This window comes from Protobothrops mucrosquamatus, unplaced genomic scaffold (assembly GCF_001527695.2).
Source record: "Protobothrops mucrosquamatus isolate PMUCROS unplaced genomic scaffold, P.Mucros_1.0 scaffold1360, whole genome shotgun sequence".
Taxonomy (NCBI): domain Eukaryota; kingdom Metazoa; phylum Chordata; class Lepidosauria; order Squamata; family Viperidae; genus Protobothrops; species Protobothrops mucrosquamatus.
Genome location: NW_015387552.1, coordinates 1 through 12,875, shown reverse-complemented (window position 1 = coordinate 12,875; position 12,875 = coordinate 1). Strand labels below are relative to the sequence as shown.

Here is a 12,875-nt window from a genome sequence, read left to right as displayed (position 1 = left end):
GCGAAGCGCAATGCTGATCATCTGCTCCTTAAAGGGTTTCCTGCCCAAGCAACTCCGTTATTCTGTTATACCTGTTACATTGGCTTACAACCAAATATAAATTTCCAATTTCACTTCCGTTGCTTTGCTGGAAAAGCTCTCCAGCGGAACGTTTCCTGCCTTCTGTTTCTAGCTATTTCTTTTTCTTTTTTCCCCCCACCTCCGTGCAGATGTGTCTGAGGAGTGGCTTTTAAAGATTCGGCCTTGCAGCTGAAAGGCCTACACCTTCTACGCAGACCAGGTGTCAAGGTAGAAGAGCTCTCACCTTACCTCCACCAGCTTTCGTTCCCATACGTCAATCTTCACGGCGTCACTCTCTGTGAAAGCTGCGCACAAGACAGAAGGAATTACTGGCGAGGACCTGAGACCGGGGCACTCTGGACCATCGGCCGGGCCTGAGGAGATTTTCCACGGCATCATTAAGACAAGGAAACTTTGAGCACTGAAGCTCTGATCCGGTGGGCAGCGACCATTCTGGCAGGCTCCTTCTCCAGACTCTTGCCGGTTACGAACTGGGCCAGTCCCACTTTGGTCACTGCCTGGGAAGGTGAGGAATAAGGGCAGGGCTGACAGCCACAGGCCAGGGCAGCGCAGGGGGGGGGCAGGTGCAACTGGAGTTAATTGCCCCTTTCAGGGGACAAATGTGTGTGTGTGTGTGGGGGCAGATCTTGCCACTTGGTCTGGTGAGGGCAAAAGGTCAGTTCTTCTTTTCCCTTGGATGCCTGGATACCTGAGAATGGGGTGGTTGGAGGGCAATGTGGGTGGGGTGTAAATGCGGAGTGGAGGGGGCTCTGTCCCCCACGTTACAGATGCTGAATATTAGGCAGAAGCCCCCAAGTGCAGGTTTCATTGGTTATATCTGTTTTCTGTCTAGCATGGCATTAAAAAGGCTGTGTTGGGGTCCTTTGAGATGGGAAAGGGAGGGTGAAGGCTGGGGGAGGGGTGGATGAGGAGTGGGAGGGGATAGGCAGCTGTATCAGAAAGGTGATGGAAATCACTCTACCCAGACGGAGATGGTAGGAAACAGGAATGGCCGCTCTCAGAGAAACGGCACTGAAGCCACATCCCTGCGTCCTCTGCTCAGGCCCAGGGGGCTTCAGTGGCCCACGTCTTTGTTACTGATCTAACGGTTAAGGCTAGGAACTGGGAGACGTGAGTTCTAGTGCTGCCTTGGGCATAAAGACCTTGGGCCAATCACTTTCTCTTGGCAAGCCAGCTCTGAAAACCCTCACCAAGAAAATCGCAAGCAGGCAGTCTCTGAGAATTGGATATGATTGAAGGGAAGAAAAATAAATGCAAGATAGTCTGTAATAATTCTCACCTCTCGCACGCCTTAATCTTGGATGAGAGGGCTGACCTGGCATGCCTTGCTAAAATCTTGTTGGGCATTGGGGGTGGGGGGTGGGAAGAGTCCTGCTCCTGGTTTTTTCAGTGTTGCAGCTGCCACAGTTTTGGAGCAGGATGTGGTGGGATTATCTGGGAACCCACTGTGGCCTCCAGAGTTGCTGCTGTGTACATAACTGTATGTGGGACCATGTCTGGGGAGTTGGACTCCAGGGGTCAGATGGAATCACTGATAAAATACCAGCCTGCCTGCTATCGGGTGGCTTCCCTGCTGGAGCTCCTTGACGCTGTGCCCAGGTTGGCAGGGCAGTTCCAAGAAGGGTGGTCCAGGGCAGCCCGCTTCTCTGAACTCAGAGAACTTGCTTCAACTGGCTTTTCTGGACCCTGTTCTAACTGGGATTCAGGTGTTGTAATAGTACTGAGATGTCATAGGACACCTTTATGGGCCTCCCTCCTTAACTCTTTATGAAGAACACCACCCCACCCCACATAGTGTTGATGAGCACTCTGGTGTCTTTCCACAAATCCATCATGCCTGGATTAGGATGTTGTGCTGATGGTCATTCATGCCTCTGTCGTTTCCCTGTTGGATTACTGCAACGTGCTGTACTTAGGGCTGCACATAACAATCGTTTGGAAGCTTCAGTCAGTGCAGAATGTAGCAGCACCAAAGTTTGCCTAGATTGCACTGCTTTTGCATGATGGTCCCGTAGGCTTCAAGGTGCATTTTAAGGTGCCTCCTATAATCTTTAAGCCCCTGTAGTAGCCTGCAGGGCCCCCTGTCTCTTTCTGTCTCTCCCACGCCATGCTTTGGGGGTCCAGGGGGTGTGCCTTCTCGGTTGTGGTACCTGCCTTCTCGGTTGTGGTACCTGCCCTACCAAACAGCCTTTCCCCCTCACCCCAGCGATCTGTACACCCACAACACATCTTAACTTCTAGAAGGGGGCATTTCCACCAGGCATTAGGCCCACGATATTAGTGGAACCTGATATGTGTGCTTTTGTGCACTGAGTTGGTTGTGTGATGCCTCAAATTATTGTATCCACATTATTGGGGGAGGTAGGTTATTGTGCTTTTGCTTTTCTTTGTTTTATGAGGGATTTGTAATAGTGGGGTCTGCTTGCGGGAGGTGTACAGCATTGGTTGTTAGCTACCAAGAGTTACTCGGTAAGGTAGGTGGCCACGTACATTTTCCAAATAGACAAAATAGATGAGAAGCTCTGTTGGGCTGCATTAGGGCCTCGCTATATTTTGTGAAGTCTTCCCTCCCTCTGCTTTTGGGGCCCAGAGTTGTTCCCGGAGAGGTTCTGAGTTCAGGCTTGTCTCAATTTTTCTTAGGGCACCCCTTGCTCCAAAAGATAGGAAAGCTCTTTGAATCAAGGCCAACTTTCTTTCAATCATTCAGAAACAAGGTTGAAAAGCCTCTGGGAGACCCTACCTTTGTTTGCCAGTTTCCCCAACACACAGAGGATGCTGCGATATGGAATCAGCCTCCCTTGGAAGCCCTCCAAGAGCTTGGTGAGGACCTCGGCTGGGAAGTGGTTCCAAAGGGCCACCAGGATGTCACCCGCTGCGTCCTGATACAAGTCCTGAAGATCCTGCAGCAGGAAATGGGGCAGAAATGAGGGCCTCCTCCCTCTCCGCCTCTCTCTCCCCCCTCTCCCCCTCCCTCCCCCCTCTCTCTCTGTGCTAGCAATGGCTTCGCAGGGTGGCTTTCTTATCGCTTTACTGTCCAAATAGCTATAGCAATAGCACTTAGACTTACATACCGCCTCACAGGGCTTTACAGCCCTCGGTTTACAGAGTCAGCGTATTGCCCCCAACAATCTGGGTCCTCATTTTACCAACCTCAGAAGGATGGAAGGCTGAGTCAATCTTGAGCCAGTGAGGACTGAACTGCTGGCAGTGGGCAGAGTCAGCCTGCAGTGCTGCTCTTTAACCACTGCACCACCACGGCTCTTTTTTTAAAAGAACGAAGCTTCAGCAGAAGCTTTGTACCGGAGGTTTTCTGAGGGGCTTCAGCACAGACTTTCCTCCAAAGGAAGGACAGGAGACTGTCCAGTAATGAAATGTTCTCAAGCTCACAATATAACTTGAAACCATCAAAAATAAAAAATAATACAAATTAAGATGTTACACAGTATAAAAGCAGAATTGTATTCAGAGGAAACTGGGAGGCAGTGTAGCTCACACAACAATGCTGGACATGGGCAAATGGAAGGATGCACGAATTGCTGCACTTTAGACCAGTTGTAGGTCTTCAAGGGCAGCTCCATGTACAGTGTGTTGCAGTAATCCAAATGGAAAGCAACCCAAGTGAGAGTGACTGTGAGCAAGGTCTCCTGGTCCAGGAAAGGGAGCAATTGGTCCATAAGACAAGTCCACTCCCCAGCCACAGCTGGCCCTGCCTTTGGAGCAGGAGCCATGGTCCCAGGAACCAAACCACTCAGACTATTTCGTCTTGCCAGGATTGAATCGAAGTGAGTTCCTCACCATCCAAACCTTTGCAGACCCCAGACGCCCAGTCAGCATCCCTGCAGCATCCCCTATCCAGCCAGGGATGGAGATGTATAACTGGGTATCACCAGCACACCGGTGGCACTGCCCCTCATGCTGGCAAATTACCTCACCTGCTGGTTTCATGCCAATGTTAAAAAGGAGAAGAGCGGCACCTGAGCCCTGAGCAATCCTACTTTGCAGGAAGCCCTGTGGGACCCCATATGGCCTCTATCCTTCCGGTGGCACCGACTGAAAATAACCGTGGAGAAAAGAGTGGCCTCCCACTCCCAATCTCCAAAGCTGGTTCAGAAGGTCACCACGGCTGCTGGTATTGAAAGCTACTAAGAGATCCAGGAAAGCATGGACTGTTGCACCCCACCCCCATCCCAGCCTCTCCACGGGTCATTCACAAGCACAACTGATGCAGTCACGGGATCAGCCAGACTAAAATTAGAGAATTGGAAGAAGTATTCAAAGTCTTTAGTCCAACTCCCTAACCAGTGTAGGATGTGCTAGATCCTTGACAGATAACCACCCAGACCTTGTTCAAAGATCTCCAGTGATGAAGGATCTGCTATGACATGTAGCTACCTCTTTCATAGGCTGGCAGTTTGTATAGTCTGGAAGTTCCTCTTGCATCTAGTCTGAAATGCCTTCTTCATACTTTTATCTCATTACTTTTGGTTCTGCCCTCTTCTCTGTGACAAACATTTTGATAAGTGATAGAATCAATGGTTCAAAGGGACCTTGAAGGTCTTCCAATCCAACCCCTTGCCCAGCACAGGAACACTCGTGCCATTCTGGATCAGTGGCTGTCCATTCTCTCCTTGAAACCCTCCAGGGACGGAGCATCCACACTTCAGAAGGGGGACCGTTTCACTGTTTGATAGCTCCACAGTCAGGAAATTCCTCAAGGTGAAATTTGGGTCTGTCATGGGAAAGCTTCCACCCACCATCCCAGAGGCGCTTCTTTTTCAGGAGGCAACTGGGCTTTCTTGAAGACGTTTCACTTCTCATCCAAGAAGCTTCTTCAGCTCTGACTGGATGGTGGGGAATGGAGGGATTTACACTCCTTGCAGACATCTGGTCATTTTGCCTTCTGAGGGTCATTGAGGCCATTTGGAGGTTTTCTGTGTCCTCCGGGTCACCTGACTAGTGCAAATGCATGTGGAGCCTTCTGGCTGCAGGATATACACATTTGCACTACTCAGGTGACCCTGAGGACACAAAAACCTCCAAATAGCCCCAATAACTCTCTAAAAGAAGGGGGAGTGGGCATGGCCAGCACAAGTGGCGGTGAGTGCGGGGCAGCTGACAGTGTCTGGCAGCAGCTGCAGCCCACTGGCCCCTTCACACAGCGCAGGTAAGTCCGAGCGTGAAGGGACAGGCAGGCGATCTTGACGCACTGCACGCTTTTCACCCAGAGGGAGCCTGGAAGCTTCGTTTGCTTGCGAATGGGGGACTTGGAAACCCAGCGATTCGCTCCGTCTCCCAGTGCCCCGTTTGCAAGCAGATGAAGCTTCCAGTCCCCCTCTGGGCGAAAAGTGTTTGGGCGCCTATTTGGCATTTGGAAACGGAGCACTCCATTTCTGAACGCCCCATAGGCGCCCAAACACTTTTCGCCCAGATGGAGAAATATCCTGCAGCCAGACACTTTTCGCCCAGATGGAGAAATGATGGAGACTGCTTGTGAATGGGGCATTTGGAAATGGAGCAAATCGTTCGGTTTCTAAGTGCCCCATTTGCAAGCAGACGAAGCTTCCGGCCTCCCTCTGGGCGAAAAGTGCTTGGGCGCCTGTGGGGTGCTTGGCAGCTCCACCCCCTCCCCCACTTGCCTCGCCTCAAGGTGGCGACACAGTGCGGTGGGCCGCGTGGCCTCCTGCCCTGAAGTGGGCCAGCAGCCACGCGGGATCCTGCTGGATGGGGCTATTGGTGCCGCCACAGTGAGACAAGGCAGGCATCGGGGGGAAAATAATACATCCCCTGAAAATAAGACCTACTGCTTCTTTTGGAGGCAAAATAAAATAAAAATAAAAAAATAAGACCAGGTCTTATTTTGGGGAAAACGCGGTACCCAAAGGGAAGTGGGGAGCGAAGAGGGTCCTTACGGTGGTTCTTAGCATATCTTCAGCAGCCAACTTGATGATGACTTTGGCTAATTTGTGGTCTATATGACTGGCAGATCTGATCACAGCCTGCAGGATTTGGTTGATACGCAACCGGTGTTTTGGAGAGATCTGCAGAAATACAAAAGAAAACCAATATCATAGTTTGAAGTATGAAATTATGAGAAGGTGAGAAAAATGACTTCTTAGGAGAGTCTTTGTCATCCAGATCATGGTTGTTGCAAAGGTGCTTTTTTCCAAAGGGCAACTGGATTTTCTTGGTTTTTTTCCTTTGAAAATGTTGGTAAAAAGTTCTGAAGGAACTTCTTGGATGAGGTGAAAACTTTTTCAAAGAAAAAAACTCCAGATGCCTTTTGGAAAAAAAGCACCTTTGCATTGAGAAACACAATTTATTTCCAGATGAATATGCCAAATAATCTTGTATTTTGCATTTTGAATTTTAAGTCATATAATATGCCTTATTTTAATTGTGATGCTTCTGACACGAATAAAAAATGCTACTATTCAGCTTCTTATCATTAAAATGTTTCTCTCAGAAACACCTTTTGTTTTCACCTAGATGACGGGCCTTGGAAATGGTATTGGAAAAGGGGTGACTCGGCTGCCACCCCCAAACCTCTGGAACTCCTCCTCCCCTCTCAAGAGCCTTGGTCACGACATCCACGTGGGTCTGGCTCTCCTCTACTGACGCTGGACTCCAGCTTTCAGCAGGGGATCGTGGCCGGGGGTTTTGTGGCCAGCTCTGGCCGGTGCCCCAATTTGTGAACCGAGATGCCTTGGCAACTCTGACTTGCAGTCCTCCTTGCTCATAATCAGAGTACTCCGACACGCCCTGCTGGGGCGGCTGCCTCCGAAGGTGGCCCGGGAGATTACGTTGCTCCAAAAGGAGGTCGCCGGTACAGCGAAGAATGTCTACCTTATGGATGCTTTGAAGAATGTCTACCTTATGGATGCTATGGCGATATTTGCAAATGGCCTGCAAGACTCCGGCCAGTTTGGTCTCTGCCAAGGTGCATAAATTGTTGGTGGACTCTTGCACTTGGGGAGGGCCATTTTCTTCTCGGAGATTCCTCAAGTTGCAAAAGCAGACCTGCGATTCTGGTAAACAGAGAGGGGAAAAAAGGGTCAGCAACAGTGTTTGATAGTTTGATTCTGCAAGGCTCATCTAATACCTCTTCTAAGGGATAGCAGCTATTACATCTTAAGGTCAATGAATTCCACAGCAATGAAGAAAATATCTCTCCACACCAAGCATCATTTTTGTACTCTTCTCTAATTCACTTTCTAGTGCTACTCTTCCTCCAGCACGGTGAACTTCTTCACCGTGCTGGGTATGTGGGCTTCAGCCCTGAACAACATTCTCAGTTATTGCCATATTGGTCGGGCAACGCCAGAAGCTGAGGATGACTCTTGTTGTTACCTCTCTTGGGAAGTTTTTCCAGCCTCTTGGTCATTTCACTTAATCTTGTTTGGGTTTTCTTCAGCATTATCCAATCTTTCTGACTGTTCCTAAGAATGACACAATTTTCCAGCACCAGAAGTAGAGACTTACCAGTCCCACCAAACCTGCCTGAGTTTTAAGAAGAGCACGTGTGGATCTGTTCTCCTGCCCAGAGCCAGAGACAGGAGACTAAGACCATAAATACTGGGGAATGAGATGTTCTTGTTGGGGTTCCAGCAAGAATCTGTCTATCTATCTGCAGCAACAGTCAATGAGTTTACACGCTGCTCTTGGTGTGGCTTTAATGTCTTAGGTCTAAGGCAAAGTTCATTACCATTTTCATTCAGCTCTTCCTCCAGGGCGTCTGCCTTTTCTTTCTGCCAGGGACAATCTTTGCTTGAATTGTAGGTCTCCTCTCTCAAAGGGTGAGTGCGGACTCTGTTCTTCTGATGGCCCACTCTCTTGAAAACTGAGCAGATCCTAGAACAAAGTTGAGAAACAAAATGTTTTATGATTATATATTCTATATTATGTTTATATATATAATGAAATGCCTCTGAGCCAGTATTGACTCCTGGTGACTGCCCAGACCGATCCCTGCAGTTTCCTTGCCAAGGTTTTCTGGAGTTGGTTTGCCACTGCCTTCCTATTCCCGGGGCTGGGAGGGATTGGCCCAAGTCACCCAACTGGCTTTGCGCCTAAGGCAGGAATAGAGCCGACAGACTCCTGCTTCCTAGCCTGCAATGCTTTTTAACCACTACACCAACTCAGCTCTAGAAAGAGTGCAGAGAAGAGCAACAAAGATGATTAGGGAACTGGATGCTAAAACATATAAATAGTGGTTGCAGGAACTGGGTATCTCTAGTTTAATGAAAAAAAAGGGATCAAGAGTGGTTTAACTCAGGCAGGGAGCTCTTCTCTTTCCTCCTGGGCCCACTTTCCTTCTTCATTCTCCTGGCTCCCCAGTCTGAAGCTCCTCATCGCATAAGCCAGAAGGCCAGCAAAGAGGCTTGCGGGGGGTGGGGGGGGGAGAAAGTTTGCTAGAAGCCCCTTGGAATCAGGTGAGGTATCAGCAGGGAAGGAAATAACTGATGAGAAACAGAAGCTATGCTGTCTTTGCTTCATCCCCTGAGAAAGAAACAACTTCACAAGAGCTGATTTCGACTAAAGGAAAGGATTTTATTTTCACAAATCAACCAATTATTGTTTAATAATTATAGTTACTTGGTAGTAAGGTAAACAAGAAGATTATATGTATAACCGATTTGATAAAAGTGCATGTAAATTTTGTCTTCCCTGAGAGAGAGAGACACCCGTGGTCCCAATACAATAAAACAGCTTCCAAGCACTCTCGGTTATTGCTCTGAGGTCAGATTGAGGTAAAAACATTTGCTCCCTTACAGGTACAGCGTCTTCCTTCCTTCCTTTCAAATGAGCAGGCCGCGTTCCAGGAGGCGATCCCTCTGCCCTGCCCCTGCCCTCCGGGTCCTCTCCCTCCTCTCCAGCCTTCTCGCTTACCTTCTACAGAGAGTCATGTTCTCTGGCAAATTTTGTCATCTGCCTTAACCCAGCTGACATTTCCCAGATCTCTGAGGGCAACTCAGTTCTCCAACTCCCTCCAAGGTACTATGGGTCATATGTGACATCACAATCACACACTGCATTCACTCCAGGCAAGGGCAGTGATGGAAGTGGCCCAGAAGGCAGCAGCTGCAGCTGATCGAGCCGGCCCACAAGGCTGGTCAGAGGCCTTCCTGTCCTTCAGAAAGCCAGAGAAATTTCTTTCCTTGATGCTCTCAGGTGTAATTATTTTCATTCCGTGGTACCAACCACCAGGCCTCTCTCTTTGCGGTCCCAGGGTGGGAGCAGTCCAAACTGTTTGATTAAGAGCATTTAAAAGGAATGAAGCGTCCATGCGAAGCCCCAAGGCGCATCTGATAGCAGTGCAAAAGGAAAAAAAGGAACACAGGGGAGGAAGCACCTTTATTCGCAATATACACTTCAGGGTCGTTTTCGGAGGCCGATCCACCACTTCCGCTGTCTTCCGAGGCCCTGGAAGCTGGTTTCAAAAATGCAGAGTTAAAGGTACATGTCTTGATACAGATATTAATATATTTTGATTTGGCGTCTACCCTCTTCAACAAAAGTTTTGGAAAGAAAACTTCTCATTTTAGATGATTTTGACCTATTTTGATCATTTTTAACTGTTTTAAACCATTTAAAATGTTTTCATCATGTATGAACAATTTTTGCCTGAGGTGACCTGTTTTAATTTATATCGACCACTTTTGTAGTCTCTTGATGCATTTTGCCTTTTTTGACCTTTTTTGACCATTTTTAACCATTTTTGCCCTTTTGTGATGGTTTTTGCCTTTTTGCCTTTTTTGACATTTTGTTCACATTTTGACCCTTTTGATGTATGTTGACCTTCATTGAACTATGTTTACTTTTTTGACTTTTCATTTACGTTGATCTAATTTAGCCATTGTTGGCCTAAATTGACCTCTGTTGTCCTCAGTTGATCTTGGTTGACCATGGTTCCCTCCCGATTGACCACTGTTGACCGCAGTTGACCTCTGTAGACCAATAATAATAATAATAATAATAATAATAATTTAATTTATATACCGCCCTTCTCCCGTAGGACTCAGGGCGGTGCACAGCATATTAAAACAGATACAAACAAAATACATCAAAAAACAAAAAAACCCCATAAAACCAAATTAAAAGCCAAATATTGGAAGCTGTGTGTCAATTAAAATTTTCTTAAAATCATCCCTACCTNTCTTGAGGGCGCGGCGGAAAGTAAGGAGATCCGGAATCATCCGGATCTCGGGGGGTAGTTCGTTCCAGAGGGTGGGGGCACCCACAGAGAAGGCCCTCCCCCTGGGGGTCGCCAGCCTACATTGCTTGGCCGACGGCACCCTGAGGAGGCCCGCTCTGTGGGAGCGTACCGGTCTATGGGAGGGAATCTGTGGCAGAATGTTGACTTTGGTTGACCAATGTTGACTATGGTTGACTATGATTGAGTATGGTTGATCTATATTGACTACTGTTGACCTCTATTGACCAATGCTGACCACGGAGGACCTCTGTTGACCATGGTTGACCAGTGTTGATCATGGTTGACCACTGTGGAACAGTTGACTAGGATTGACCAATGTTGACCAGGGCTCACCTCTCTTGACCTCTGTTGACCCTGGTTCACCAAAGTTGAGTATGGTCGACCTATGTTGACTACTGTTGACCTCTGTTGACTAATGTTGACCTCTGTGGACCACTGTTAACCACTGTTGACCAGAGTTGACCAGGGTTGACCAAATTCACCACGGTTGGCTATGGTTAACCTCTGTTGACCAATGCTGACTGGGGTTGAACAATGCTGACCACAGTTTATCACTGTGGACCATGGTTGAAATCTGTTGACCAATGTTGACTTCTGTTAACCAATGTTGACTTCGGTTGACCACAGTTGATCTATGTTTACCACTGTTGACCTTTGTGGATTACTATGGATCTCTGCTGAGCTCTGTTAACCTCTATTAAACAATGATGACTTCAATTCATCACAGTTGAGTATAGCTGACAACTGTTGTCTAGTGCTGACCATGATTGACCATGGTTAACCAATGTTGAACTGTGTTAACTAATGTTAACTTTGGTTGACCACAGTTGATATATGTTGACCACTATTGATGTTTGTTGACCACTGTTGACAACTATGGAAAAAAAACTGGTCTGAATCACCAACGTAAAGCATGGTCCAAATCACCTATGGAAGGGGAGTGAGGTAGCATCTTTGTTTCCCATGCTAAACAATAACACATTCCTCCTGCTTCTCCATATCTGTCTTCTGCTTCAGGTTCTTTCTTCTATTTTTCTGCTTCTCCTTTTGCTTATATCTTCTGCTTCTTTCTCTTTTGTATCTATCTTCTTTTGCTTCTGCTTTTTCTGTTTCTATCTGTTGTCTTCTGCTTCTGTCTTCCACTTCTGTCTATGTTCTTTTACCTGTATCGTTCTCTTCTATCTTTTGCTTCAGTTTTCTGTTTGGCTGGATGTCAGCAGTTACTTCTAGGGGAGGAAACCCCAATTTTAACCAATCTTAATGTAAACCTAAAGTAAATTCAATAAAATGTATAATATCCCTGCTCTTAGAGGCTGCAGAATCAGCAGCCCAGGTTGCCTACTCCTGAGATAGAGTATACCATAATCTTAAAACACCCGTCCCACAGCATTACCATCGAGGCCACGGTAGGCCTTTTTGACGGCCTCAACGCCGCTCTCGCTAAGGGAGGGAAAACAGTGCTGCCCTCCCGTGGCCCAAGCCGGGTATAGCAGCCCCCAAAAGAAATAAATCTTTAAAATGGCCAAAGGGCCTCCCATCGCTCTATTAATATTAATAAGGGGTTAATAATAAAGACAGGGGAGAAAATAAATAGCCTTAAAATACCATTTAAAAGGTTTATTTGTTTCGGCGACCGCAATACCCGTTTTTGACCACAGGGGGGCAGGGTTTCCCATCCCATAGCATTAACATCGAGGCGGTCGTAGGCCTTTTGCCCAGGAACGGGACACCGAGAAGCAAAGCCCCAAAACGCAGAGCGTCGGCCAAAGCGTGGCCACTCTATGCTCCTCCGAAAGGGACGGGCCGTTTTCCTCGGCCTTGTGCGCATGGCCGCCGTTCGTTTCTCATAAGTAATCTCCCAGAGGACTTTTCGACACGGCGGACTTCCTGTCCTTCGTTCTTAATATTTCCCCCAACTTCTTTTAGCGGAGACCTTCTCAGCACGGCGGACTTCCTGTCCGCTCAAATAAGCCGTCCGCCAGGGCCTTTAAAATGCGACCTTCCCATCATGGCCGACGTCCGGTCCGTTCTTCTTAGTCATCCTCCAACTTCCTTTTACGGAGATCTGGGTACGTCGGACTTTACGTCCCATCAACGAGTTAGGCCGTAGACTTAAAACGCCATTCAAAAGGCTTATTTCACTCGGCGGCGAAAATTCCCTCTTTGACGACAGGATGGCATTTTTTAGTTCATTAGGATTAGCATCGAGGCGATCTTAGGTCGCTGGAACGCCGCTCTCGGTAAGGGACAGAAAAGAGCGCCCTCCCGCGGTCCAAGGCAGTTATAGCAGCCACCAAAAGAAATAAACCTTTTAAAGGGGATTTGGAAATTATATTTTTTTTCGTCAACGGAAGGCGTTTCCGACGGTCTCAAGTATATGTGGAAAACAGCGCCGCTTCGTGGATAAAGCAGGAAGCACGGACGTCAAGAGAAATACAGTACACAAGGCTTCCAGATTTCCAACTAACCAGAGGGACGCAACGGCGTGGGGGTAAGGAAACCGTCTAACATGCCGTGAGTCGGGGTTCGAATCCCTTCAATTCTTTGTTTTCCTTGTTGGGAAATTGGAAAATGAGATATA

The 12,875-nt window shown here is 47.8% G+C and overlaps 1 protein-coding gene across 1 annotated transcript in view; it reads right to left on the bottom strand.

Moving 5' to 3' along the window:
• Positions 1–8,984, bottom strand: part of LOC107292491 (maestro heat-like repeat family member 5) — a 44,938-nt gene extending 35,954 nt beyond the window's left edge. The window contains exons 1-6 of the mRNA XM_029285166.1: positions 8,968–8,984; positions 7,784–7,929; positions 6,952–7,106; positions 5,991–6,119; positions 2,822–2,981; positions 310–365 (exon numbers count right to left, since the gene is read on the bottom strand). Coding sequence (XP_029140999.1) covers positions 310–365; positions 2,822–2,981; positions 5,991–6,119; positions 6,952–7,106; positions 7,784–7,929; positions 8,968–8,984 — 663 coding nt within the window. The remainder of the gene's footprint in view (positions 1–309; positions 366–2,821; positions 2,982–5,990; positions 6,120–6,951; positions 7,107–7,783; positions 7,930–8,967) is intronic.
• Between the last annotated feature and the right edge of the window lie 3,891 nt (positions 8,985–12,875).